Source organism: Falco rusticolus, chromosome 11 (assembly GCF_015220075.1).
Source record: "Falco rusticolus isolate bFalRus1 chromosome 11, bFalRus1.pri, whole genome shotgun sequence".
NCBI lineage: Eukaryota > Metazoa > Chordata > Aves > Falconiformes > Falconidae > Falco > Falco rusticolus.
In genome coordinates, this window is record NC_051197.1 from 32,102,475 (window position 1) to 32,129,395 (window position 26,921).

At 39.7% G+C, this 26,921-nt stretch overlaps 1 protein-coding gene across 2 annotated transcripts in view; it reads left to right on the top strand.

Moving 5' to 3' along the window:
• The window catches only part of PLA2G4A (phospholipase A2 group IVA), a 66,436-nt gene extending 41,531 nt beyond the window's left edge, over nt 1-24,905 (top strand). Inside the window, exons 8-17 of one of the 2 annotated variants that reach the window (XM_037404049.1) lie at nt 1,831-2,053; nt 3,483-3,597; nt 8,917-9,054; nt 9,361-9,453; nt 12,336-12,407; nt 14,439-14,681; nt 19,839-20,023; nt 22,499-22,694; nt 22,902-23,059; nt 24,574-24,905. In XM_037404049.1, the coding sequence (XP_037259946.1) occupies nt 1,831-2,053; nt 3,483-3,597; nt 8,917-9,054; nt 9,361-9,453; nt 12,336-12,407; nt 14,439-14,681; nt 19,839-20,023; nt 22,499-22,694; nt 22,902-23,059; nt 24,574-24,705 (1,555 nt within the window). In that variant the 3' untranslated portion in view covers nt 24,706-24,905. The remainder of the gene's footprint in view (nt 1-1,830; nt 2,054-3,482; nt 3,598-8,916; nt 9,055-9,360; nt 9,454-12,335; nt 12,408-14,438; nt 14,682-19,838; nt 20,024-22,498; nt 22,695-22,901; nt 23,060-24,573) is intronic. The other variant, XM_037404050.1, reaches the window with a different exon arrangement.
• The last annotated feature ends 2,016 nt before the right edge of the window (nt 24,906-26,921 follow it).

Below are 26,921 nucleotides of genomic sequence, written 5' to 3' on the forward strand. Positions count from 1 at the left end.
CTGGTTTAACCTCTAAGGAAACACATGAATTTTGGTTCCACACGTTCTGAGGAAATACTCTAACCCCAATGTTGCTAAACCTTCTGAAATAGGTGATGGTCTGTTCTATTCCTTGTGTGCTGTTTTTTTTTCAATCATTTTTCACTTGTGTGAAGCTTGATTCCCCCCTCCCAAACTAGATAGAAAGCTTTCAGAATGCCAGAAGGTTTTGAAATGCTAGAAGTGTCTAGAAACTACAGTAAATTTCTTATTCATATTGGACTATAAAAGGTTGGCATCCCAGGAACCTGTTTTTTTTTTTATCACTAGTGATTGAGGGGGCAGATTTATCACTGTCTGCTGAGACATCTCAATGTACTTTTGTCAGATTTGTGAAAAGTGGATGGTATAATTTGGCTGGATGAAGAGCAGTTGAACAGTGCAACACAGTGTGAAAAAATTTCACTGTGTTTCTAGGCAATGGTATGTAGTCCGTATTCTGAAAAGATGTCAGTCAGATGTCCATGAGGTCTTTTTTTGGGGAAAACCCAGATGTGAATACTTAGTTGATCTAATGTAAACCTATAAAATCTGTACTAAAATAGCAAGATTATCTGAACTCTCTTGTTTGACGAATAAATTGATTGACACTTTGAAACTTTTTTTCTATGCAGTCTATTACTTGGGAATAATGCTCTTTTCTTTTTCTAAAGGGTGGAGAATTGCTTTTCTGGAGGGAGAGGCAGGTTTTTGCTTGTTCACTCAGATGCATGCCTAACCTTGAAGCAGTGCATTTACCTCCCTGATGGTTTCTGTCATCTTGCTTCAACCTTGTACTGAATTCTTCATCCTGCATTTTCCTTTCTCTGCTCACATGGAAGCTTGCTGCTGAGTTTGTTCCACCCACGAGCTGACGTGCATGCTAAGCTTTAGAGACTGCACAAGGACTATGGAGCAAGTTCTTACATCAGGCATGTGGTGGGGTTCATCGCGCTGTCAAGTGAATTGGTGGGCAGTGGTCTCAGGGCCAGGCTCACACAGTGCATATCTCACTGCTGTGCAGAATTATGCCTGCCAGTGTGGTATGTTTACCTGAGCCAGCTAACTGAATAAATAACAATGAAATGAACATCTAGAAGATGGGAATGGCCTATCTTGAGTCTTCACTCATCGTGTTACTTAAGCCAACCAAGTGCAAGCCACAGTTGTCTGCATGTGTGCCTAAACTTTATTTTGAGTAAAAAAACCTTCAGTTTCCAGAGTTACTCAGTGACAAAATCAAGATTGCCCGATAGGCCTCTTCTCAGTCCTGCGAGTCAATTAAATCTCTGCACAGGTTGTAGTTACTGTGCTTCATCTTACTATGAAAACATCTAGATCCTGGAAAGCCAGCCATATACTAATATATTTTAGGAAATTTCGGATAGTGATAATGAACTGGAGAGTGAGAGAGAGACATCTTAGAGTGAAAGAACTGCACATGTATATATCTATGACCTCCAGTCTGCCAAATTTTTGTATGCTGTGACAACTTGAGAAACTTTTTTCAACTTATGAGGATTCTGTCCATTATCCCTTAAACATATAAATGAGGAACACTTTAATCTTCTACATCATACACATTATGAAAATGTATGTTGAGTTTTTGATTGTATGCTTACATCTAGAACAAATTGTTTGGCTTTCTGTGCCTTGAGAGAAAGGAAATGGCATTTTACTGTATAAATGGTGAATAAATTAACCTGATTTAATCAGTAATCGTATCAAATTATTTATGAGCTTATTGTACATTTCAGGCAGCTGACATTGAACCAGGCTTTGATAACTTACAGAGCCTGTTTTCCATTGCAGGTACATGTCAACTTTGTATTCGCACCCAGATTTTCCAGAAAAAGGACCAAAGGAGATTAATCAAGAGTTGATGAACTCCGTGAGTCACAACCCACTTCTGCTGCTCACTCCTCAGAAAGTCAAACGCTATATTGAAGCACTGTGGAATAAGAAAAGCTCAGGGCAGCCTGTCACCTTCACAGATATCTTTGGAATGCTGATAGGTGAAACACTTATCCATAATGTGAGTTCATCTTTTTATGGTTATTAGAGTTATGAAACTGTTGCGTAATAAACGCTGCTAATATTTTTTTGAAATGACCTTGGTAACATTTAACAAAAGCGTATTTAGTAATTGGGATATTTAAAGTTATAGCTGAAAAGATACTGGGTAAGAAACTTGTAAATGCTTTCCTTGCTCTGGGATGCTTCTGAATGGTACTCATTTCTTTAACAGCTAGGAAAACATCATGCATTCACGTGCAACAGAAATGAACTCAGTTGCTGGGTACCTGCAGCAAGCTCTTAACATTGTGTATTAAAATCACTTGCTCAAGCAATTTCAACAAAAAAATGACAATGTGGTGCAACCTCTTTATGCACATTTTGCTATAAGAAAAAGAGCATTTGTTTAACCAAATAGTAATTCCAAGGTAAAGATCCATATCTCTATTAATTATTGTTTTTCTGAGAAACGGGACAATAGGAGGGCTTCATACTGTTGTATTTAATTATTGAAAAATCCTAATTGACTGAATCAGGCACACAGACTTTAAGCTCAAATGAGTCAGGTGATTGGATCAGTCAGAACTTGGATTTGGTCTTGTGGTAGGATTGAAATGTGTTACTAAATTCAAAGACGTGTTTTTGTGTCTTTCATGAGCATACATTGCCATTAGGTTTTAAACGCTTTAAAGTACTGAGAAGCAGGCGACACAGCTTTTAGGAACTGTGATATATAGCATAGGTTTCTGATGATGAAGGAATGTTAATGATCATGTGAGGTTGGTTAGAAGTCACTGTTTACTAAGAGGTTAAACAAATGCACCAATGTTTAGCTTAAATCTGAACCTGATACAATCAGTGAAAAGTGGAAATAAAGATTTTGGTTACTCACAGATAACACATCTTAGCACTATTATGTCATAATGACTTTCAGTCTGTCTTGATTGCAGACTCCAGAATGGTTTCTGGGGGAGATGCAGATCCTTGGTTAGCAAATGTAAACCTCTTAATAGTCCATTTGCTTTTCTTAGTTATCTTTGCTGACTTTTCAGAAACAGCACAGATTGAAAAGCATTATATGATCATTATTGGCAGTTCTGCCTAAGAGTTTTTTCCTTGTTTTCATCTTTTACAGTAGCAGAGGGAAAGAACTTGCTTTGTCAAGCAATACTGTTTTCATTTTGGCCACGTTACTTTGGATTCTTTAACAGATGCTTCTGTCATTTTCCTATCATGTCTTCTCCCACTCCCTCCTTCCTGAACTGTGCAGATCAAAGACATTCAGGCAGAGTACTTCCTTTTACAAATTCTTCTGTTCTGTTTGTCTTAAGGAGCTGGGTTTGTCCATTTTCCTTCTCTTTGAGAATTTGAGAGAAATGAGTACTCTCCCAAATATCATCAGGCCTTTACAGGATCCATTTTGACATAATGTCTTCCTTTTCATGCAGAGAATGGACACCACTTTGAGCAACATGAAAGAGAAAATCAATAATGCTCAGTGTGCTCTCCCACTCTTTACATGTCTCCATGTCAAACCAGATGTCTCAGAGCTGATGTTTGCAGGTATGTTTCCAATCTGTATTGAGACACTTGTGAAAAGAAGAGAGCAGTGCATGGCTGACAAAAAAGCCTGGGTTTTTAATAATTCTGAGAATAATTGTATCCTGCAGCCTGGTACGCTTAGAAATTATTAGTCTTGCAGCAAGGATTAGGAAGGAATTTGCCATGATATGAAACATTCTTTGGGGCTTAACAAAATTTGCATTGTTACAAAATGAGTACTGGGAGATTTTAACTTACAAAAAGAATAGGAAGTTGTGATGTTGAAGGGTACATCAAACAGGCACATCATAAAGACAGTTCTGGTGGGTTTTAAAAAGTGATTGGGAAATGGACAGGGTTGTGTTCAGCAGCTTCTGGGAATCTGACAGTATAGAGGCTGATAACAAGGAGTTACGTAGGGATAAGTTAACCCATACTTAGGTAGGTGGATACACACTTGATTGGTGCAGTATTTGCACCAAGGTTACAGGGCTGTGGAGAACAGGCATCAAATGGATGTCTTCCTCATGGCATACCACGGAACTGAGCCTTCTCTTGGCTTTTAAGGTGCATCTTTTCCTGTCCATGGAAAGACAAACAGACTATTTTAGATTATTGGCCTTTATTTCTCCATCATTCTTGCAGTTTAGAGACATACTCTTGGACCATTTTGTAACAGTATTTAATTTTTTTTTACCTGAAAGTAAGTCTAACACTATAATAACAGCCTCTTTAGGTTTCTGTGAAATATTAAGTGGTGGCCAAGTTTTGTTCTCTATATGTTACCAAAAAAAAAGATTCCCTACCAATGAAAAGAATACTGCTTATCCATGTAGTAACTAAGTACATTGCAGGAGTCAAGAGAAAAAGAAAGCTGGTGTTTCTCCAACAGCAGAAAGCTGCTTAACATTAGTATATCAAACAGGTAAAGGGAAATTTCTTCAATCACACAGAATTATTCCTCGTTTTTAAGAAGAGTGAAATTAGAATTGAACAAATTACACTACCTCTTTTTTACCTGTGGCACAGTGTAAAGTACTGTTGGTAACACCAAAGTGGCTTTTGCTTTTATTTATTCCATAGGTTTCAATCCCATCTAGTAGCCTCAATTCTGTGGGTCCAATTAATGCTAGATGCTGTACAAAGAAAAGGGTATATATGTATATATAGTCATATATTAAGTCTGAGAAGGGAAACACCAAGTGGCTTGCCCAGGGTTTATAAGTCAGACATTGTATCCACATTTCCTAAAAAGATTATTTGGAGAAGTTCCTGTTGTAACTTTGTTTGTAATTGAAAATGAGGTGGTAAATTAAGTCAAATTTTTCATGGGAGAATGCCTACTTTCTTCCTTAGGGAACTGAAACTTTTTTTTTTTACAATAAAAGTGTTTTGGTTTTTCATGAGCTTCTGTTTTCTGAGAAATTTTGCTGGGTTACTTATTTACCATTTTACAAACAAAATTATGGTTAGTTAATAATGGCCTTCTCTAAGCAAGGCCAGAACACCTGAAGGCTGGTCTTAATTTCTCTAGCCTTACCAATTGGTCTAAAAAATGTATTGTGCCTGCCAGAGGTTCTTGGTTTTGCTTTTTTGAGAGTGTCATCTGTATCGATGTATAGGATGCTAGATCTTGATCATTTGTATTGTAAGCTTTTTTTTCTCCTTTTAGAACTGAACAGCTCTTCTTGAAGTGAATTACATAGTAAACTGAGCAGAAATATTTACACTTTCTTATTTACTAGATTATAGATTTAGGTGAGGTCTTTCATGTTGTTTCAAGTTGACATGCATTAATTATATAAGATAACATTCCTTCCGTGATGGTGCAAGATTTCATGCAGCTGCTGATAGCTTTCATGCCTCGGGCGCTGCATGTTCTCCCTGCTGATGGCATTTCTGACCCAGGTGGTGCTGGCCATACCTGCATATTACTGCAGTAATATTTTAACTGAACATAATTACAGTGATTTAGTTAGATGACTTTTTTTATTATTATTTTTTAATTATGATAGCTTCTTTAATAATGAGAAATTACCTGAGAATACTGATATCCAGTGTTAAAGAGGGGAGTGGAATTTAATGTTTGGCTTTGGTATTGTGTGCTTCCATCCCCTAACAGCCTTGTTCACCACCATCGCTGCTGCTGCAGTGCCAGACCAGTCAAATTTTGGATTTTGGTGTTTTGCTCTTGAAAGTCATTATGGTAAACTGGTGGTTCGACCCTGGCTGAATACCAGGTGCCCACCACAATCACTCTATCACTCCTGTCTTCAACCAGACGGGAGAGAAAATATAACAAAAGCTCATGGGTTGAGATAAGGACAAGGAGATCAAACAGCAGTTACCATCCTGGGCAAAACAGTCTCTCCTTGGGAAATCAGTTTAATTTATTACCATTCAAATCAGAAAAACACCTTCCTCCCAGCCCTCCCTTCCTCCCAGACTTCATTCCCGATTTCTCTGCCTCCTCCCCCTGAGCAGTGCAGGGGGAGGGGGAATGGGGGTGACGGCCAGTTCATCACATGGTGTCTCTGCTGCTCCTTCCCCCTCACACTCTGCCCCTGCTCCAGCGTGGGGTCCCTCCCACAGGAGACTGTTCTCCATGAACTTCTCCAACGTGAGTCCCTCCCATGGGCTGCAGTTCTTCCAGAACTGCTCCAGCATGTGTCCCTTTCATGGGGTGCAGTCCTTCAGGAACGGACTGCTCTAGTGTGGGTCCCCCACAGGGCCACAAGTCCTGCCAGCAAACCTGCTCCAGCCTGGGCTCTCCTCTCCATGGGGCTACGGGTCCTGCCAGGAGCCTGCTCCAGTGTGGGCTTCTCATGGCTCACAGCCCCCTTTGGGCACCCACCTGCTCCAGCGTGGGCTTCCCACAGGTCACAGCCTCCTTTGGGCACCCACTTGCTCCTGCGTGGGGTCCTCCATGAGCTGCAGGTGGGGATCTGCCCCCCCATGGACCCCCATGGGCTGGGGGCACAGCCGGCCTCGCCGGGGGCTTCGCCACGGGCTGCCGGGGAATCTCTGCTCTGGCGCCTGGAGCCCCCCGGCCTCCCCCTGCCCCGACCCGGGTGCCAGCGCTGCTGCTCTCACGTAGTCCCACTCCTCTCTTCCACTGCAGTTGTGTTGCACATATTTTGTTTTTTTCCCCTTCTTAGTCCCCTCCCTCGAGGCGCTGCCACTGGCACAGAGGGGCTCGGCCTGGGCCAGCAGCGGGTCCGTCTGGGAGCCGGCTGGCATGGGCTCCACTGGGCACGGGGGAAGCTTCTGGCATCTTCTCTCAGAAACCGCCCCAGTAGCCCCCTGCTACCAAAACCTTGCCATGCAAATCCACTACATAAACGTATGTCGGTGAGGGGGTGAGAGTGTGTGTTGCTCTGTACCAGCAGGTGCGATGGAATTCCTTCTGGAGGCATGGCTGCCTTGAGGAGGACTCATGGCAGTCAGATCCCAGGCTCCAGGTTTCAGAGGGATCCGTCGGTTGGTGCTTGGTTAGCCACGTCCATCACACATGCTGCCTACGGTATGTGGTTTGATCTGCCCGCATGCAGCAAGGCTGGACTCTAAAGTGAGTCTGGTCTCTGTGTTGTAGTACAGTGGAGGCGTTTATGTGCCCCATCCTGAATCTGCCAAATGTTTAATGTTGGCGAATTACCACCTGTTTTTCCTCCTGAGAACAGGGAAAATCTGTTGCATTGTCAGCTGGTAAGCAGCAGCGTAGAGTTACGATCAAACTTACATCAGGGCCACATCCAAAATGCATTGAACACAGCTGAGAGGTTTGATTTTAGTACATTTCGGATTAAGTCACAGCCAAGAAACTAGCCCGATTTACTGGGATATAAACACTATATATTTCTCTTGGTATAGAGTTATTGTCTCTTGGGACATTCAAGTCCTGCTCATTTAAATGGCCACTGTCTCAAGAAATTTCTGGAATGGCAGAAGCTAATGCTGAAACCCTTTAATTTTAAGGCAGAAATCTTATTTCCCTATGCAGGATATGTGATTTAGAAATTATCTTCTTTAGATATAAGGCCTATCACTGATTAAATGAATTCTAATTATAAATCCAGTCTTCCCGTCAACACGTTTCTGAATACATATCTGCCAATTCCTGTTTATATATCTCAAGGGAAATACCATTAAATTCCTGGACTAGGTCTTCAAAGGAATTTCCTTCTGCTGCAGTAAATGTGAAGATTTGTGGGTGGTTTATTTGGAAAATAGGATGTTGTATTTGACTTAGCATAGATAAGCATTGCCCCATGAAACAAAACTCTCAGCAGTCATGATTAGATCATTCCTATCCAGGACAAGTGGTTAACCTTACACTCAACATTTCAACAGAAACACCGAGTATCTTGAGGAGTGGACACATCCTATGACTTGTGGGGATTTTTCAAAGCAGTTTCTTCTGCCTTCATATTTCAGAATTACCTCCAATTTGTTTACAGAAGCAATCACTACTAAAAATACGGAAGACAAAAGAGTTGAATGGGTGAAATACTAAAAATGTAGGGTATCCTTTGTTTGTCATTGCTCCCTTTGTGAAATTGTCTGATCTAAGCAAATCCACTTGTATCAAAGAAAATATTTCAAAGTCAGCTGAATCCATTTTCAAAAAAGGCATATATCATTACTGTTATACATCTACTAAGATCAGAAAATGCATTTGAACATTTTATTCCATATTTTTATTGAGCTCTGTATTCAATAAAATGGAACGTACTTTTAAAAATGTTTGGCATTGTTTGGTATTAGTAAGTTTCTCAACTGCCTCTCAGCTTTGCCTTTTCATACTGGATTTCACTAGAAATTTTAGGTTTTGGTGGAATTCAAATGCCTGTCCTAGAATGTTTCAAAACTTTTGTGATACTAGATGATTTTTCTGCTGCCTTTGTCACTGCTCTGTTTTTCGTAGGATGACAGTGAAAGAAAAGAAACTTGGAAACTTAGACCCACGTTGCGTTTCATGTGACAGGGAGTCATACTGAAGCATGAGATGAAAACCAGATGCAATTTTGTTTTTCTCATTATGATCTCATTCGTGATTGCTTTATACTTCTGTTTCTGCAACCTCATTTTTTCAAAAGTTTGTTGTGATAACAGAGGAGAATGAGAATTCCTTCTCTGCTGAGACATTAGTTTGTCTCATTTGAAATCAAAATTTTGACTTCATCACAACCTAAGAAGTATTCCTGTTGGTTATTTAACTTCCATTTTAACTCAAATTTCTTTACTCGGACAGAGGTTTCATTCATTTATGTATTTTCATCCTCTGTTTCTATTCAGGCTGAGATTGCTAAATAAAGCACAATTTTGTTTCTTATTTTGCAGACTGGGTGGAATTCAGTCCATATGAGATTGGTATGGCAAAGTATGGCACTTTTATGTCTCCTGATTTGTTTGGAAGCAAATTTTTTATGGGGACAGTGGTGAAGAAGTATAGTGAAAATCCCTTGCATTTCTTGATGGGTGAGTATGTGACAGAAGGAGACTTTAAAATAAGACTAATTTCAGCAGTTCATGGGGAAGGGCTTTTAAATGCAGTCACACAGAGTGTGAGACAAGAAGTAGAGTTCTCAGTTTGTTGGAAGACATCCATTTGAAGGATTTTGCAGACATGGGCTGGCATTCCCTTTTCTATTGTTTCTGGTATGTACATCTGACTTGGCATGTTCCAAAATCAGGGTTGTGTTCAGAGAGCAAGCAACTACTTGTATATGGGTTTTTTTTTCCCTTCTACCAGCCAGCATTCATTGTTTATTTTTTCCCTTTCAGGTGTCTGGGGCAGTGCATTTTCTATATTATTTAACAGAGTACTTGGCGTCTCCAATTCTCAAAATAAAGGTCCCACCATGGAAGAAGAATTAGGTAACATTAGTAAATAATGCTTCTGCTACGCAAAACAATTACTAGCAAGATTTAGTGTGCTCTCACTCTGTGGAAGGATGGCAGTCTGCTGGTAGTTATTTTAAGAATGTGGAATTCAAGTAACTTTAATTGCTGCCATTGCTAGATTCTAATGAGGTCAGTGAAAGAGGGTCAGTAATTTTCTTTCGTTCCCTTTTGTTTCTGATCAGAGGCACTGAAAGTCACATGCATATATCCCAACTATTTTCATGAAATTAACCCAACTCCCTTTTTAATGTTACGCTAGTTTTTGGAGATCAGAAGCTGACAAATACTTGATAGTTATTTGCATATTCTCTTGACACTGCACTGTATTATGCAAGGGATTATTAGTAAAGTAAAACCAAATTTTATCATCTCTGCATTGTTAGATTTTTCCATTCAAGTCACCTGTTCATATCTGATGACTTCAGTTTCATTCCTAATGCACAAATGACATAATGACTCTAAGAAAAGAGTTGTAGCTTAGTTTAGCTATTGTGTTTTATTCCAGAGTGCAGTTGATAATGAAAGGGTTTTTACACTTTTTTCCTCTTCAGAAGGCGGCATTCCAGAGAATTGTATAACCCATAAATATTCTGTACTAGACAGCCAGTTTTTTCTGAAGAGTGTGGAGAGAAAATGCAGATGGAGTTTGTTTTTTTTTTTTTTTTTTAAAAAACCACACACACCCCCACCCCCCCCAAGCCCCTTAGCTGTCTCTGTCTCCTGGTAGATGGTATTCAGCTCTTTGATAATGTACGATTTATGGGTGAAAATGAGACCTGTGCTTCCAGATTGATATTCCTGATACACCTCATGAGTGTTAACGCTTACTAATGGAGGATCTTTGTCAATAAATGTGGTAGTTGAAAAGTCTGTGTTACTGCTTTTTAAGATGTTGAGAGACAGATTGTTATCTCTCACCTGTGGTTCATTTCACATATAATTCAAAAAATATGCTTTGAAGTGAGATTAGATGTGAGAATACTAATGTGACTTGAACCACAATCTGTTACCAGTGCTGAAGATGTCCCAGATGCCAATGGACATCAGAAGAGCCAGTGTTGCACACAGCAGTAAATAATAAATTTTGCATAGAGGTTGCTTTAAAGAGGTGATTGAAGTCCAAAAATGGCGTTTGTTGGTTTTGTTAGCTTCCTTTTTTGGTCACTAATTTTTATTTTGACCTGCCTCCTTCTTTCATTGCTCAGGAGTTTGCACGTGGGTTTTTTTGGTGCATCTTTGTCCATATTTGAGTAGTGATTGAGGACCCACTGAATATTAAACAGAAAAAGTATTGAAGGAACAACACATGATGACTAAGCTCTTCCATTTCTGTGGGGATTTTTACAGTGTTGTATGTAAATCTAAGAGGGCATAATCCTCTTCAGAAAAAAAGCAACAGTGGTGGCCATCTGTCCAGTATTCATTACCAAGGGTAATAAAGCTGTGGCTTTTTACACTTGATGTTACAGTGACTCTCTGTTCAGTCTTTTCTTTCAGCCAGGTGTGCTTGTAGATTTAGAGGTAAGCTAAAAGTGCAAAGTGTAATTGACATTGTTTTGGTACTGCATTTAGTAGAAATTATAGCATTTGTGGGAAATTACAGCCCAAAGCAGAGGTATGCCACCAGAAACAACATACGTTTTCATTCTGTGATGAAAAGTAGATATTATTTTATTTTAATTTTTTAATGGAAAAAAGAATTAGTTGATAGTATGTTCAAGTTCATTAGGAAACAACCCTCATTCAGTTTATTTTAGCTGGCTTCAGGTTTCAACTAGAGATGATTCCTAGCGTATGCTGTACTAGGGAATAAAGGGGTTGTTTTCAAGTCTTCTCTTGGATACATTAGCATCACTGGAATTCGCTGAGTGTCTTCAGCCTCTGTAGGATAGAAGCTTCTGAGATCAGGCTGCTCATAAAATGTTGCAAATGTTTGTATTTCAAGTCTCCCCTCCATAATTAGCAAAAATAATATTGTCAGCCTATAATCCATTCTCACGTGAATTCACCTCCACTACAAACCTTACCTGAGACGTGGAATGTGTTGCTTTTTCAGTATTCGTTTTGACTTTGAAATAATGCCTTGGAATAGTAATGAACAGTTAACAATGACTTTGCGGTTGTTTTGGAAACAAAGCTGTTAACCCTAACAATGCAGGGTTTTGCCAGAGAAGTTCACTCATTTCTAGTTTTATTTCTCACACTTAATGTTATGAAGTGAAAACCAATGTCTTTCCTGCCCGTGTAACTGCATTGGACTTTGTTTTTCACACATACTCCAGTAAAACTTTCATAAACATCTTGGCTTTTGTTCTTCTGTTATTACTAAATATATATATTTAATAATATATATATTTATACATATAAAAAATGGCTATTTTTAAGGTTATCCATTCTTCTATGTATAAATGGGGTTAAGCGTTCCTCTTTTTTTTTTTTTTTTTTTCTTTAAATTAGCAAGTAACTAACAGAACTTAACATTGTCTTTCTAGTTCACTAGGAGTTATTGAGAGAACAGAATGTATACGTCTGAGTTTTATTCGAGGTGAATGAAATGTGTCAGATATGTAGTGCAGAGGTCAAGCAGTAGGTACCAGTTTAGAATTACATTCTGTTTTCTCAGCCGTTTGGCTCATCTGCCTAGTGCAGGAGCTCTGCAGAAATCGCAGGCTAAAGCCAGTATATTCTGATCAGATTCTGAATGTAAAGATGGCCACAGAAGATTGAATTTCTTCAGCTGTGTTTTCTCATATGAAGACTATGATAGTTTTATGACCCAGATTTTTTTGAAATTCTTAGCTGCTCTGACAATTAAACCCTAGCAGTTTAAAGTAATTTTGTATTTCTTTCGACAGAAAATATTAGGCTAAAGCATCTTGTAAGCAACGACAGTTCAGACAGCGAAGATGAATCACAGCATCCAAAAGGTAAGGAAGTCCTCAGATTCTGTTTCAGTTTACTCTTTTCATTGGCTTTCCAGTACCTTGGTCAGGTTTGTGGATGTTGGTCATCAGCCGCAGCTGGTTTTCCATAGTCTTAGCAATAATCTCTTGCGACTGAGAGCTCTGCTCTCATTTATACCAATGGTAAAACTTAATTGCCTAGCCCAAGGATCTTAAAGGAGCCAGTGGCTCAAGCAAAATAGGGAAGTGTTGAACAAGAGACCTCAGGAGATCCTTTGGCTTGACTTCATGGCTCCTGGTCAAGCTGATGATCAAGTGATTCTCTCACAGATCTTCAGTCTTGGTGTCAGCCCAACAGGGCCTTGCAGCCGTCTGCAGTTTTGCATACAACCAAAAATGAGTGTTGCTGAGCCAATGATCTCTAGAAGTCTGTCGCCAGCAACCTGCTGAGCTCAGAGGCATGTTCAGATTGTTACTGGCCCAGCAAACTAACACTGTCCATTGTTTTCAGGGGCTCCTTGATGAACTGTTTACCTGAGAATGGTTTAATTTATGTTTTCAGCATTCATGGTGTCTTCTAGCATGTTTGCAAATGACATCTGATATAGGAAATCCCTGGTGCTTGGCACAGTGCTTTAAACAGCGTCCAAATCCAGTTTCTTAGAAGAGGCACAACTACTAGGGCAACATTGCATGGTGGGAAGAAAAGATCCTATTGATAGTTATCTTTAGGTACCTAAACCACCTGGGGAATTTGGTGATTTTAGTCAGGGTCTCTGTCTTGTCCTAATAAGGCTTCCTGTATTTGATGATACTTTTGGGGACAACAGTGATTTTCACCTGTTTTTAACAACTAAAAGAAAGATGGGAATGCAGCTCTTTGTAATTTTAGGATCTACAGGAAGAAAAGAAAATCTTGTATGATGAGGCAGTGAATTATGTCATTAGCTCAGTTAAATTATTACTTTTTCAATTCCCATTATGTGTAAAATAATAGGGAGAGGGTGGTACCACATTTTGTGTTCATTTGCAGATTTCCTATTTAAGCCTATAGCTAGCACGTAACACTACATTTCTCTCAAAGTTTGTAGCCACAACGGGCAACCTACAACTCTGTGATTTGTAAACACTTGATAATCCCTGTCACTTCTATAGAATATTGTACAGATGTTGGACCTCTACATTTTGTGGTGTTTGATGCTTGGTTTTTCTCTGCTTATATAAAAATCAGCTCCTTTAAAGTCTGGATTAAAGAGGCATGTTTCAATGCTGGATTTAAAGTATCAAGCCTGAGTCTGAATTGTCTTCTCACACAAAACACCCCAAAAAGTCAACTTTGATAGTTTATGAATGCAAGGTGACACCAATCCAAGTCATTTTCACTGCAACATCTAGCTATAGACATTCAAGTCTGGATGTTTCATTGTACTCTTAATTAAAACCAGATATTGATTGTAGTCTACAGTTTACTGTAAGAGTATCTTCAGGTACATGAGAATTCTGATGCTGTAGCATTCTGCTTTATGCAGACTAACCTTGTCTTAAGGAAAGCTGAGTTTCTAGCAGTCAGCAAAGGATGGAGAAAGGTGTCAGTATATATCCAGATGAATTTAGGTCTACACAGAGTATGGATCTTGGCAACTCAAGTCTGTCCCCTGAGTCCAGGAGATTTTGTCTTCCAGGTGCTGGCACCCAGATAAAGCATAAAGCTAGCACAGATAAAGCCATATGTAGTGTCATTGTCCTTTCTATCCAGACTGAGTCTGGCTCAGGTCATCTAACACATTCCCAGCCGTTTTTTCTGATGGACACATCCACACTGCTATACTGCAGATGAAAAGTATCACTGGCCTGTGACGTTAAGAGCGCAGTGTCTCTCCATTCCTCTGAAATTCCTGCAGCAGAACTCCTTCAGTCCACGGCTCCTTGAAAGAAGGCTGTGACCCAGTTCCTTTTATTTTAATAGGTCCTTTATTTTAGTAGACCCAGAAATCTTGGGTTTATACTTTATACGTTAACTGTCTCACCATTGGTTATTTTAATTTTCCTCTCCAGGCACTGAAAATGCTGAGGCAAATCAAGAGTATCAGAACAACAGCCAAGAGAGCTGGGTGCAGCGAATGCTGATGGCTTTGGTGGGTGATAGTGCCCTTTTCAACACCAGGGAAGGGCGTGCTGGGAAAGTGCACAACTTCATGCTGGGATTGAACCTCAACAGCTGTTACCCGCTCTCTCCTCTGGCAGAGCTTCTTACTCAGGAGTCCGTGGAGGAAGATGAACTAGATGCAGCGGTTGCAGGTTAGTTTGCAGAAAGCCTATGTGGCTGCGTATTCATTAGTAAAACCAGAAACTTGAGTTCTCAGGGTGGTAACATCAAACTGTGAGGCTTACGACAGCACATACCTGAAGGCAGGAGAAGGGTTCTGTAGTGGCAGTCGTTAGTACTGATCAGCAGCAGAGGTTTTGAGGTGACTGGGTATTTCACAGGGCACCACGCAGTGACTGCTGCCTTACTCCCCTGTCCCCTGGCAGAGCATACAGAACAGTCAGTGCCTCGTGGAGGGGAGGTGGCTCTTTAGGTCTGAAGGAATTGCTGGCTGAGTTGACCGAGCTGCTTTTGTGCATGGTGCCCTTCATTAAGGCCACTTTCTCACTCTCTTGGACTTCTCCATAGGGTATCCTGTGTTGTTCCTTTTCTCTTCCTGGTTCTAAGCCTTCTGGTGGAAATAAAACCTTTGCTTGTTCTACAGGACTTCCCTGTTGCAAAAATTTTGTTGCCCTTCTGCTGACTTTGTCTCCCTCTGAAAAACCTGTGGGAGCAACACACTTTTTTACTTCTGGATCCTTGCTTTGCTGACACCATGTTCTTCCCGGTGTCACTGATCTGTCAGGTGCATTCACATTTCACATGTGACTGATGTGTAGGTGCATCTGCACCTTTATGTTGGCTTAAGCAGGAATGAGGAGGCAAAATAAGACTTTCAGAAAAATGTTAAATTTACAAAAGAAACTCAGTGTCTTCCCCCACTCCATGAAGTATGTGGTGTCTGAGACGGTAGCTGCAAAGAATTAGGAATCACGTTCAATTAGCAGTTTGAAGATTTGCTATAGACAGTGTTCATTACAATCTTCTCAATGAAAGCCAATTGATTTCTTAGTATTCTTCTGGCACTAGAGCTTTTTTTTTTTCTTCCTCAGTAGGTAACAGAACACTGAGCTAAGGGTATGAGTTGCCTTATAGAAAAGTTGCATCCCGGTGAAAATGCATGCTTGGTGGAGCCTCCACATACAGTTTCTGTGGTACAGACTATAGTGCTTCTAGATTATTATGGATCACTACTGACATCCATCAAGCCAAAGAACTACAAATCTCTGAAAGTGCTGTTCCTTCCATGTTCCTGTGCTGCAGCACAGCACTGCCAACCATCCCTCAGAGTAACAGTACTCACTTCAGCCCTTATTTCTGTGCAGAGGAAAGAGATTGTACTGGCTGGTCGTTATGCAAGAGTAAATACCAGATGTCATTTAAAAGCTTAAGCAGCAGACGCGCTCTAATTTGTATTTGTTAATGTAACAAATCCCTTTGAGTGGTTGTATAGTAATTTCCATCTGTACTCCACTTTCTAAATATTTTTATCATCTCAGAGGTGTTTACAACTGAGTAATCTTAATATTTATAGTAGTCGTAAAAGAGGCAGGAAAGCGGGTAGTAAATTACGATCGGAAAAAAAGACAGTTGATGAGAATTTTGCATAATTAAGACAAGTGAATAACCTTCAGAATCTACTGTCAACTTCCTGGGTTTTAATTCCAATTGAATTAAAATGCTGGTTTGACAGAATGAGCCTGCACCTCTGAGGCAATTACTTTTGAGTGCCTGAAATTTCTTTGGTAAAATGTCTGGCAAAACTTTGACATAACTCCAATCGTTTTAGTGTTACCTGAAGCCCACACTTGTAAACCTGAACTAACAACTTGAGTCTAACAGGTATGAGTGGTTGCAATATTATGGTCAAGAACTGTTAAAAAGCCCATGAAATTTCAGTAGTTAATATAACATGTAGTCATTCAGTAGTGTGATAAGTGTATCCACATTTTAATGCTGTGAATTTTGCTAACGTATGTACGAGCCTAGGAGCCCAGAGGAGTAGACAGGAAACTTTGGTGTAAATCTAAAATAATTGTGTATTGCCAAGGCACTGGATGCATTTAAACTTTGCATATTTATTCCTACCACTAGCAGTTTACCTGTCTGCTTGAGTACAGAGAGAAGTCTGAATTGCTTTAGGACTGACTTTCTCTTTATTACCAGACACTCCAAAGGAGAAATAAATGAATTGGAAAGGATACCAATAATACTTTACATCTCCAGTTGTCTTGAACCTTCTGTAGACCCACTGGGTCGCGCTGCAGAGGATGAACTGTGGCAGACCTAAGCAGATGCTGCAGTCATTACTGCGGATTCAATTTAGGGCCTGCAGTGCATGCAGACGGGATCTCAGCTGCTCGATCAGAAAGTCAAATGCTTGGCTTCACTTTGCTACAGGTTCGATTTATGCTGAGCATTTTATTAATTGATCTCAAATAAGCTTTAAAACTTTACACCCCTTGACTGATGTCATTGTGAACTCAGAGTTCTGTTCTGTGCCTTGATGTTATGACACACCAGAATCACTTGAGAAAATGCAGAGTGAATAACAATAGGGAAAAAATAACTCATAAGCTCTGCTTCCTTATTTCAGTATTTATGGAAACTGTTACAGTGGATGCATGTCAGCAGCAAATGCCCTTTTCATCTCCCATACTTCCATTGAAGCTGCTGTCTGTGACAAAGTCTGGTCTCTAGAACATGCTCTTTCTTATTTCCAAACAATTCTTAATATCCATTTGTGTATCCAGTTACTGCAAATCAGGTAGGCGTACTGCGCTGGCTTCACACAGAGCTGTAGTCATGCTTCTCCCAGTTTGCTGTTTGATGGACTTCTCGTAATACAGATGCATCTTTCATAAAAGCAGTCTGCACGGACTGAAAATTCATGTCCCAGGCTCTCAGAGGATAAATACTTCATCCAGTCTTCATACCGTTTGATGAATAACAATGGACTGACTTAGCAGGGCTGCTAGAGTATATGGAATGATTCTCCTGGATTCATGTGTTGTAAAGTACAAAAATCCCTAAACTTTCTTTTCCAGCCCTTCAGCATAACACCACACAGGTTATAGAGCAGGTGGCACTTCTTTTACCGTCAGGGATACTTACTGTACGTTACATCTCTCCCAGGAGCAATGGCAGGCTCACCTGCAGGTCCTGAGTGGCAGTCGGTCCTGCCTGCTCTCCTTGTCTCGCCCAGTGCCGTGTGCTGCCTCTGGCCCTGGCTCCAGACCCTGTGTGCATCAACTCGGCTCACACGCTCAGTCTGCCTCTAAGGTCACGTCATGAAAATAACCAGATTGTCTTCATTGCTTTTGGATTCTGACCCTGTAACATGGACACAAGTTGCATTTTGGGACTTTTCTTCTCAGTTCAAAGATTAGAAATGTACATCTAAGAGGAATTATAATAAAAAGGAGAAATTCAACTTGCAGTTTTTTCTGTAATTACAGAAGAACCACAACTAATAAAAACAATCTGTGTGGTCATTATATATTTATTGATGGCATTATGATATTTTGTCATTTCAAGTATCATACGATTATTATGATAAATTTGATTATAGAGTCATGAAGGCTGTAAGCAATAGGAACTGTCTTGTTCTTCGATGCCTTTGTCATAGGTATGCTACTGCATACACAAACTTCCTATCACAAACATTATGAGAGGTGGTACTGTTGTTTAAAGGATCACTGTTGACTTTAAAATTCAAATTTTGTAAAATAAGATAATACAAAACTTAAACAGAAATGTTTCTGCTATTTTTAGAAATCCTATTGAGAACATGGGTTAAATTATATTTGAAATGTTGACATTAAAAAAGGGGAGGAAAACAAAACTGGTCTACTTGTGCTAAAAGGATCTGTAGTAAGTGCAGTTTTTTACCAGTGTTTTTAAAATGATTAATTTGATAGACATGTTTTCATTGATTTATGCTAATCCATGGTTATGAATTATATCTGGTTCTAAGATAGGTCTGTAAACACACTTAGCCCTTTAGCAACAGGCAATGATTTGAAAATGTTTTCTCCCTTAGAAATCAAAGCAAATATTAGGAAACTGGTGCCTCATTTCTTATCAAAGTGCCCTCAAGTAATAACAAAAAATAAAAGGTCAAAATATGAGCTCTGAGAATCTTTTTGCTGCTCATAACAGTGTATTTTTCTCATGGATCCTGGAATGATAGGTACTAGAGTTTGAATTATTTTTGATGGGTTTACTTCACGTTAAAATATCTTTTTCAGATTTCTTCCATTGCCAATAAGTAGGTGCTAGAAGGTTTAATTATACAAGAAATAATTATATCATTCTATCCAGCATTCCTTAGATTACACTGCCCTCTACAGATATGAGCATTAGTTTTTAGTTAAAAGGCAAAAACATGCACTGGAAATATTTTTAAGATTTAAAGCAAGAAATTACTGTCACGAGGAAAGTTTTAAGTACTTCAGGGATCATTTAGCAGCACCCAGAGACTTGGGTAAGTGCAAAGACACTTAGGAAAAATTGCTTGTTTTTTCCTGAGCTGCACCCAGGGAGTATTTGGGTTAAAGGGGAAACAACATCTTCTTCAGCCCTCCGTTTGGGCGTTAGAGATAGACTATTTTATACTATACCATGACAGTAATAGTGGTAAGGCACTTCCATGTAATTCTGCCCAGTGCTTAAATTTCAGATACAGATATGAGTTAGTTTATTTTTGTTCCTAGCCTAGTAGTGAGTATGATGTCATGAGGTTTGGTGTAGGCTGAAAAAAGGACTTGAAAGTCCTAATTTTACTGGACAGAAGCAGACACAGACAAGCATCACACAAGAGCAGAGCCATGTTAAGGATTTTTAGGCAAATTTCAGTTATTTGGGGAAGAGGAGCTGGGAAGGAACCTGGGGAAGAGGTTTGGGCATGGGTTGTAGGAATCTGTCTCCTTAACATCCCATAAACGCTTTCCTTTATGTATGGGTTGTTTGGGATGATGGGTAAGGGTGGGAGGGCTAGGGTCAAACCTGGGCATTTGACCCCTTCAGTTTTGCCTCGAGCCACCTCAGCTTCTGCCTGGGGACAGGACGCTTGTGTACTTGACCTGTGACTTCACTGAGGTCCCTTCCAGCTCCGGTTTTTTCATCTCATTTTGCTGCTGTTGAGTGTTAAGGTTACACATGAGTTCGTGGTATGTTTAGCTGGGATACTGTACATTTTAAATTCTGTGGAATCTTCAGTACTTGGGGAAACACTGGAAAGCCCATCAAAACTTCAGTTCTTAACTCCTGTGTTCCTGTTTTGTTTTGTTTTCGTTTGTTCTGCGCAGATCCTGATGAGTTTGAGAGGATATATGAGCCACTAGATGTGAAGAGCAAAAAGATTCATATAGTGGACAGTGGGCTTACATTTAACCTGCCATACCCACTTATCTTAAGACCTCAAAGAGGTGTTGATCTCATCATCTCTTTTGATTTTTCAGCAAGGCCAAGTGATTCCAGTCCTCCTTTCAAAGTAAGTAAGACAGGCCATTCCATTCTTTGTGTTCATAAATATAAGCTGTCTCAGTTTTATTCTTCCAGCCGGTTTGGTTGCACATTTCATGGTTCCAGAAGGCCTTAGTGCTATTGTAGTAACAGCATTGGAGCAATTTGTTTCCACGTCAAGGAGGAATATTACGTTCTGCCTCAGTTCCTGTTTACATGACTCACATGAGACCACTGACACAAAGGAGGCTAATACAATTGGTTTGAAGTAGTAGCTTTTTTGTTTTTATGGAAGTCTTGCCTTCATGCTTAATTGCAGAGTTTTATTTTATGTCAGTATTAAACAATTAAGTAAGTAATATTACCATTGTGCTAGTGCTCTAGGTCTGTACAGCTGTTCTCCTCTGTGATGCTGTGATGTGCATGTATGGTTTTCTGTCATCATCTTGCAGAAGTGTGTCTCAGTCACGGTGGTATTGTTAAATATGTAACATTTTGGAAATGGGGCTAACTGTTCATTTACATCTCACTATGATAATCCCAGAACTGGTGTAAGTAGGATTCCTAAATCCATTCAGGCCAGAACAAAGCAACAGCAGAAAAATACAGATTAAATGACGTGGCTGTTTTCTGTACAGGCGTGGAAAGCACAGCTGTCAGTCAGTACAGCCTGGGCCAGCCCTGTATCCAGACAGCTCCAGCAGGAAGGGTTAAGGTTGGATCACGTTGGTAGCTGATGCAGAAGCAGCAGCACTTAGGAAACTATTGTGAGGTTGTCAAAAAAAGGAGGCAATATTTATCTGAAACCCAAGTGGACTTTCAAAAATAATTATTAAGGAAACCAAGAAAACATGCCTGTTTGAGAAACAACTGGCATCCTTTGTTGCTTTACAGACAGATTGTAATTAGAACAAACAAGACTATTTTTTTTCTTCTTCTTGCTATCAAGGGACAAAACCTCCAAACAATGTTAGAAAATGACAGCAGTAGCAAAATGAACTCTAGATCAGTGTTGTCAAATGCAAAGAAGAACAAGTACAAGATTCAGGAGAATAAAAAGGAGTAACTTCTGTAATCTCTGGGTCTCTCGGGGACTACTTGGAAGAACAGAGCACTGAGAAGACTTACTAGTGCTGAGATCTTTCATTTTTCCTTAATTGACTGAATCCCACCATCTGTTTCTTCCTTTAATTTTCTATTTGTTTAAGAATTTGTCTCTTTTTTTGTCATGACTATTTTCCCCATCAGCTAAATTCACTGACACAGTATTACCATCACCTCTGAAACATCTTTTTCCTCCCTTCATTAAGGCTCTGCACGTGAGTCTGTGCAAAAGGCAGTGTATAGTCAGCTCTGTTGCTCTTAGCCTATGCATTGAGCTTTCTGTCTCCGTCAGCTGCAATTACCTGTGTTATTTTTGGGGACCATACCGTAACATGGAGGGACTGACTGGAAGTCAAGTGGTATCCCAAAGGTTTTTCTGTAAACTGTAATTTAAAAAAGGCAAAATCCTTTTATGCAAGAAAAAATGGTGGGAAAATTAAATGATGCCTTAGGTTTTCATGAAGCCAGCGTTGAAGGGACTGGTTCATTATTTCCGAGGCACAAATATGTGTATAGTAAAAGGAGTGGCATAGCTCCAGCTAATACGCAAGTATAGTCCACAAGCAGAGGCTGTATGCTAATGGCCTAAAGGACAGAAACCAGTTTTGTTTACTGGCTGTGCAATCCCATTGGTTCTGCTTGCGTTACAAAGAGTAATTGCCAGTTCAAGACTTGGCCTGTAGCTATGGTAGCACTCTAATATACTTTTATTACTCCAATACATAGGAAAATCAGCCAGCTGAAGTCAATGACTCTTGTTTCATCATTTTACACCCACGATCTTTTAATCTCTTGCGTATCCAAAACAGTTGCCCAAAGAAGGGTCCTATTTCATTCAAAACCAAGATTAAAGATGTTGACCTTCCCTCTCCTCCCTCTCACACGCCCTTATTACATGCTTTTGAGTCATTATTTACAAATTATTTTGTTTACTGAGTTGTCACGAGGAAAAAAAGCCTATTTTCCAGATTTACTTCTTCCCTTAGCATGCTTTCAAATGTTGTTCTGTCTGTGATGTGACTGAACATAACAACACGTGGATTGGTGTTTATTAACTCTCATTGGTCTCCATAGCACTGATACTCAGTTTGCAAGTGAAAGTAAGGATGGGTTTTTTTCTGGCTGTTGGCTCTGTAAATTCACCCAAAGATTTATGTGACAGGCCAGCTCTTTCCTTCCTGTGAATCAGCGCAGATGGGGAAGATTGGGCAGGCTGAATTAGGTGCTCAGTTTGCCGTACTGGTTCATCTATGCAAAGACTGACTTGATCAGTCCTTCTGCTGTAAAGAAGCACGAGTTATTAAAACCGCTTCTAGTAGCGCGTGTGATGTGTCTCCACGATAAAACCTCACGTTGCAGTGAATGCTTATATGCACCTGAGTCTTGGTTATCTTTTCAGGAAATTTTGCTTGCGGAAAAATGGGCCAAAATGAACAAGCTGCCTTTCCCCAAAATAGACCCAAATGTATTTGATCGAGAGGGCATGAAGGAGTGCTATGTTTTCAAACCAAAGGATACCTCTTCGGAGAAGGACTGTCCAACGATAATCCATTTTGTTTTGGCCAACATCAACTTCCGGAAGTACAAAGCTCCAGGTCAGCGCAGAGTTTCTGATGCTAAATCTAGCTCTTCCTTTGAAGCTTTATAATGGCATGGTGATTATATACTTGAAATGTTTTAGCTCTGAAATAACTGAAGTCTGTCAGTAGCGTTTGGGGATTTCGAAAGAGCCATTAAAAAATAAGACAGCAAGTCCTCAGACCTAACATTTAGATTGTGGTTTTGTATTGATCTGTATGCAGGCATTCCAAGAGAAACACAGGAAGAGAAGGATTTTGCAGACTTTGACATCTTTGATGATCCAAATACACCATTCTCTACCTTCAACTTCCAGTATCCCAACGAGGCTTTCAAGAGGCTTCATGATCTAATGGAGTTCAACACCCTCAATAACATAGATGTATGTATGCCAGTGTGGAAGGGGCTTGAAAGGTCTAGGTTGTTAAGGGAAGGTAGGTGATGTGAGTAAGATAAGTAAGATAAGAGCAAGGCCCTAAACGTGCCATACAGAAGGTACAGGGGGTTACTTCAGTGTTTGCCTGATGATTATGACATACAGAGTACCTCCCGCGCTTAGCTGTGCCCCTTGCTATTCTCAAAGTTGAGGCCGGATCAAAACCCATTATAGCCAGTGGAAGAAATCTGCTTTATTTTAATGAGGGCTGGAGTGAGTATACCCCAGGTAGGTTCTTCATGAGCTTGAGTAGAAGCAGCATGCACAAACTGTGCCATGGTCAACTTGCATCCTTCCAGCCTGGGAAGGAGTGGGGGATCCAGTCGCTGTAGGTAATACGGTGGCTGGAGTTACCTGAAGAGAATTGGGTGACACACAAAGAATTAGGTGAAGAGAATTTAGTCTTTTCACTTGACCTCTGTTTCTGAAGTACTGAAACACCAGTGTTGTAGGGAGTATTGCCGTATGTGATCCTCTGTCAATAATAAACCACTAAGCAAATATGCTGCTGAAAAGGCCAGAGGTGCTTTCTGGTGGAGATTAAAAAAAAAAAAAAAAAAAAAAAAAGTCTAAATGGTATTTCTGGGGCTAAGCTTGATGTAATAATGTCACCACCTTCCAAACAGAGGAACTATTAGAGCGTAGCATGTGTGCTTTTCATAATGTGTGAGCCTGTGCTTGTTAGGATCCATTCCAATACATATTCTTTTCTAATTTGGTCTCTGTTTGGTTTTGCTGTTTTTACCATCAAAAGCCCTGCAGGGTAGCTGAGCAAAGGTGACTGTGTGGGATGGAGACATTATGTTCAGGATTGTATACTCAGTTCTTTATGCATGATGATTTTCTAACTGGAAAAAAAACCAAAAAACAACTTGGCAATTTTCTGTAAAGATCTCTGGAAATTTCTTTATCAACTAACTCGGTAATGGTTATTTTCAACTGGTACTAGCTGTAACACGACACCGTGATCCCAGCATCCATAGAGCGACTTGTCATGTTCACAAGTGTAAATGATCATCCCAGATAAAGAAGTGATTTTTTTTTTTTTTTCTCAGCATAGTAAAGAAATCTTGTTACTTCAGGACAAGCGAGCCAAAAGTGGACATTTAACCTTTCTCAAGATAATAATTATTTCCTATATCCTTTAAGTATGGATTTTCTCAGTGTTGGTTTACCATTCAGAATTTCTTTAGGATTTGGTTTAAATGGTGTATATTCATGTGTGACTTCTTTGACGTTAGTGGTATCCCATCATATCTTTATTAACTACATTTAAATCAGTGGTTTGTACAATCAAGAAGTAGTATTCATAATAATACTCAGCAATCCCGTTGTTCAGTGATGGAGCAGTGCTAAAAGTATGAGCAACAGTAGTTCATATCTAAAGGGCTCTTTTCTGTTAATAAATCATTAAGATGTTAATTATTTCCCTGAATGACACGTTGTTCACCGTTTTCCAGGTGATCAAGCAAGCTATGATGGAAAGCATCGAATACAGGAAAGAGAATCCATCTCGCTGCTCCGTGTCTCTTAGCAGTGTTGAAGCAAGGAGATTCTTTAACAAGAACAATCTTAACAACAACCATACGTAGAGGATGTGTCCTAGGTCCCACTCCTTCAAGAAACTGGTTCTGTCTTTATAACTGGAAGCAAAAGACATTATCAGAGCATCACTGCTCCCGATCAGGGCTGTGCAAAACTCCCAAAACCATTTTCTTGTGAATTTTTAAGTTTCAATATAATTTTGTACTTGTTTGGTTTTGTTTTTTTTAAACTAAAAACACTGAAAACATTTCAGTATGCTGATATCCTTATTTTAAAAACTATGGAATTAGTGGGTTTAGTCTATGGTCATTGGGTTCAGTGTTTGGGTTTTTTTTACAAAATTTTATACACTGGTTTCTCATAGTGGGGCAATTGTCTGATTTGTAATTGATGTATACTGGGCATATCTTGAAACTTAAGATGGAATTAGAAACACAATAGAAAAAACTGTAGTAATAGAGACAATAGGTATACCTGGGCTTGGTCCAGGTGTATGATACTCTACTTTCTATCAATGAGATTTCCTCTGACTTTGGTTTGAAGTCAATAATTGCTAACTACTGCTAGGGAACAGGAGCTCCCTGGTATATTAGCTGCTTGGCTGCTTACTAGCTCTCTTAAGGTTGATTTTACAATACTGGAAGAGGTTTTGCTCGTTAGTAACCATTGGCTATGTTGGCCTTACCAGAGCTCCATCGTCAAGCTGTGTTTCTAATTTAACTTCTCTTGCCTGAGTGGTGTCTCTTTAAAAAAAACACCCAAACTTTGTTACCAAACAGGGATCAAAAAAATGTGGTTTATACATCTTTGATATTACAAGTAGGATCCTCAGCTGGTTATTAATGCTAGTAGAGCTTTTGTGGCTGATGCTAAAAGAATCTGCTCTTGAATCTTTTGATCTCAAATATTTTCACAGAAGCTGAACTCCACTTTTTCTACTACTATTTAAGAACTGTGTATCCACTCAGCAAACAGTCCAACCTCTTATATTTTCCACATTTATTCCACAAAATTACATTGCTTGAATTCCTGAGCTAGTATCACCCATGTGTTAAATTATAGTTAATTCATGTGTTTCTGACCAGAATGTTTATAGAGAAATTAAAAGTGATTTTGCATTTGATCATGATTAAAAGCATCACATTTCTGCAAAGGGACAGTGGCAATGTTTACTGGGGATAGATAAAATGTTCCTAGGTAAGAATGTGAAGTAGTTCATGTCTTCAGGGCTATTTTTAAATAAATGTATTTTTAGTACATTGAATAATTAAAGACCGTGCACAGACATAGATTATTTTAGTACCATCTCAACAAGGATTGAGATAACTCTGTAAATGCATTGAAAAATGCAGTCGTGCCTCCGAAAACTTCCAGCCTCCTTTGAAATGATGTAGTTGGTAAGTGTGCAGGAGTCAGGAGCCACGCATTGTTGGGGCACTTGGCTGGCTTGTTTCATTTTTGTAAAGTTTGTGGGATTAACCCTTAGTGAACACATCTAGCAGTCCTGGCAGTTGTTCCTTTAGCAGCTTGCTCTGAGTTTGAAGAAGATAGTGGGGGCCAAATAGTTTAGTTCAAGGTGAGATTGCTGCCTCTGGGAGTTAATGCAAAAGAGCAGATGGAGGTGTTTGCTGAGGTGAGAGGGGAAAAACACATCCCCAGCTGCCCTACAGGTCCCTTGTCCAACGCTCCACAGCAGGTGGAGAAGAAAAGTGCTCCTTGCACTGGGATTATCATCGTGGTGAAAGCGCAGCATGTTTTAAGGAGGCTCATTTGCAGTGTCGTGGTCGGAAGGTACGTGTGTTTCTCTTCAAGGTCTGTAAGTGGAATGTCAGTCTCAAGGTTTCTGTTGCCATTAATAGGGTTCAGATGTCACCCCCTGTTTCTGGTCGGGCTGCCAGGACCCTAGCAAGCCCAAAGACCATGGTCGCAATGAATGCCATCACTTTGCGCAGAGGCTGAAGTGTAGTTCATCTTTTGTTTGATAGTTTTCTGACAATTTTTACAATAACTGCTCATTTACCAGAGTTTATTGCTAATTCAGTGGCTATTCCTTTTATTGTGAGTTACTGAGCTATTTTAATTGCTAAAATCTGTAAGCCCGTGCAAAGGGAAGTAATTATAATGCATTTCTTTTAACAGCCATTGATTCATCCCTCCTTAAATCTACATGCAAAGTTATGTGATTAGTACCATTTTCTGTATTGATCCACAGATTTTATTTCTGTTTGAGTTAGTGCATGTTTAAAATCGAGAGAAATTAAGT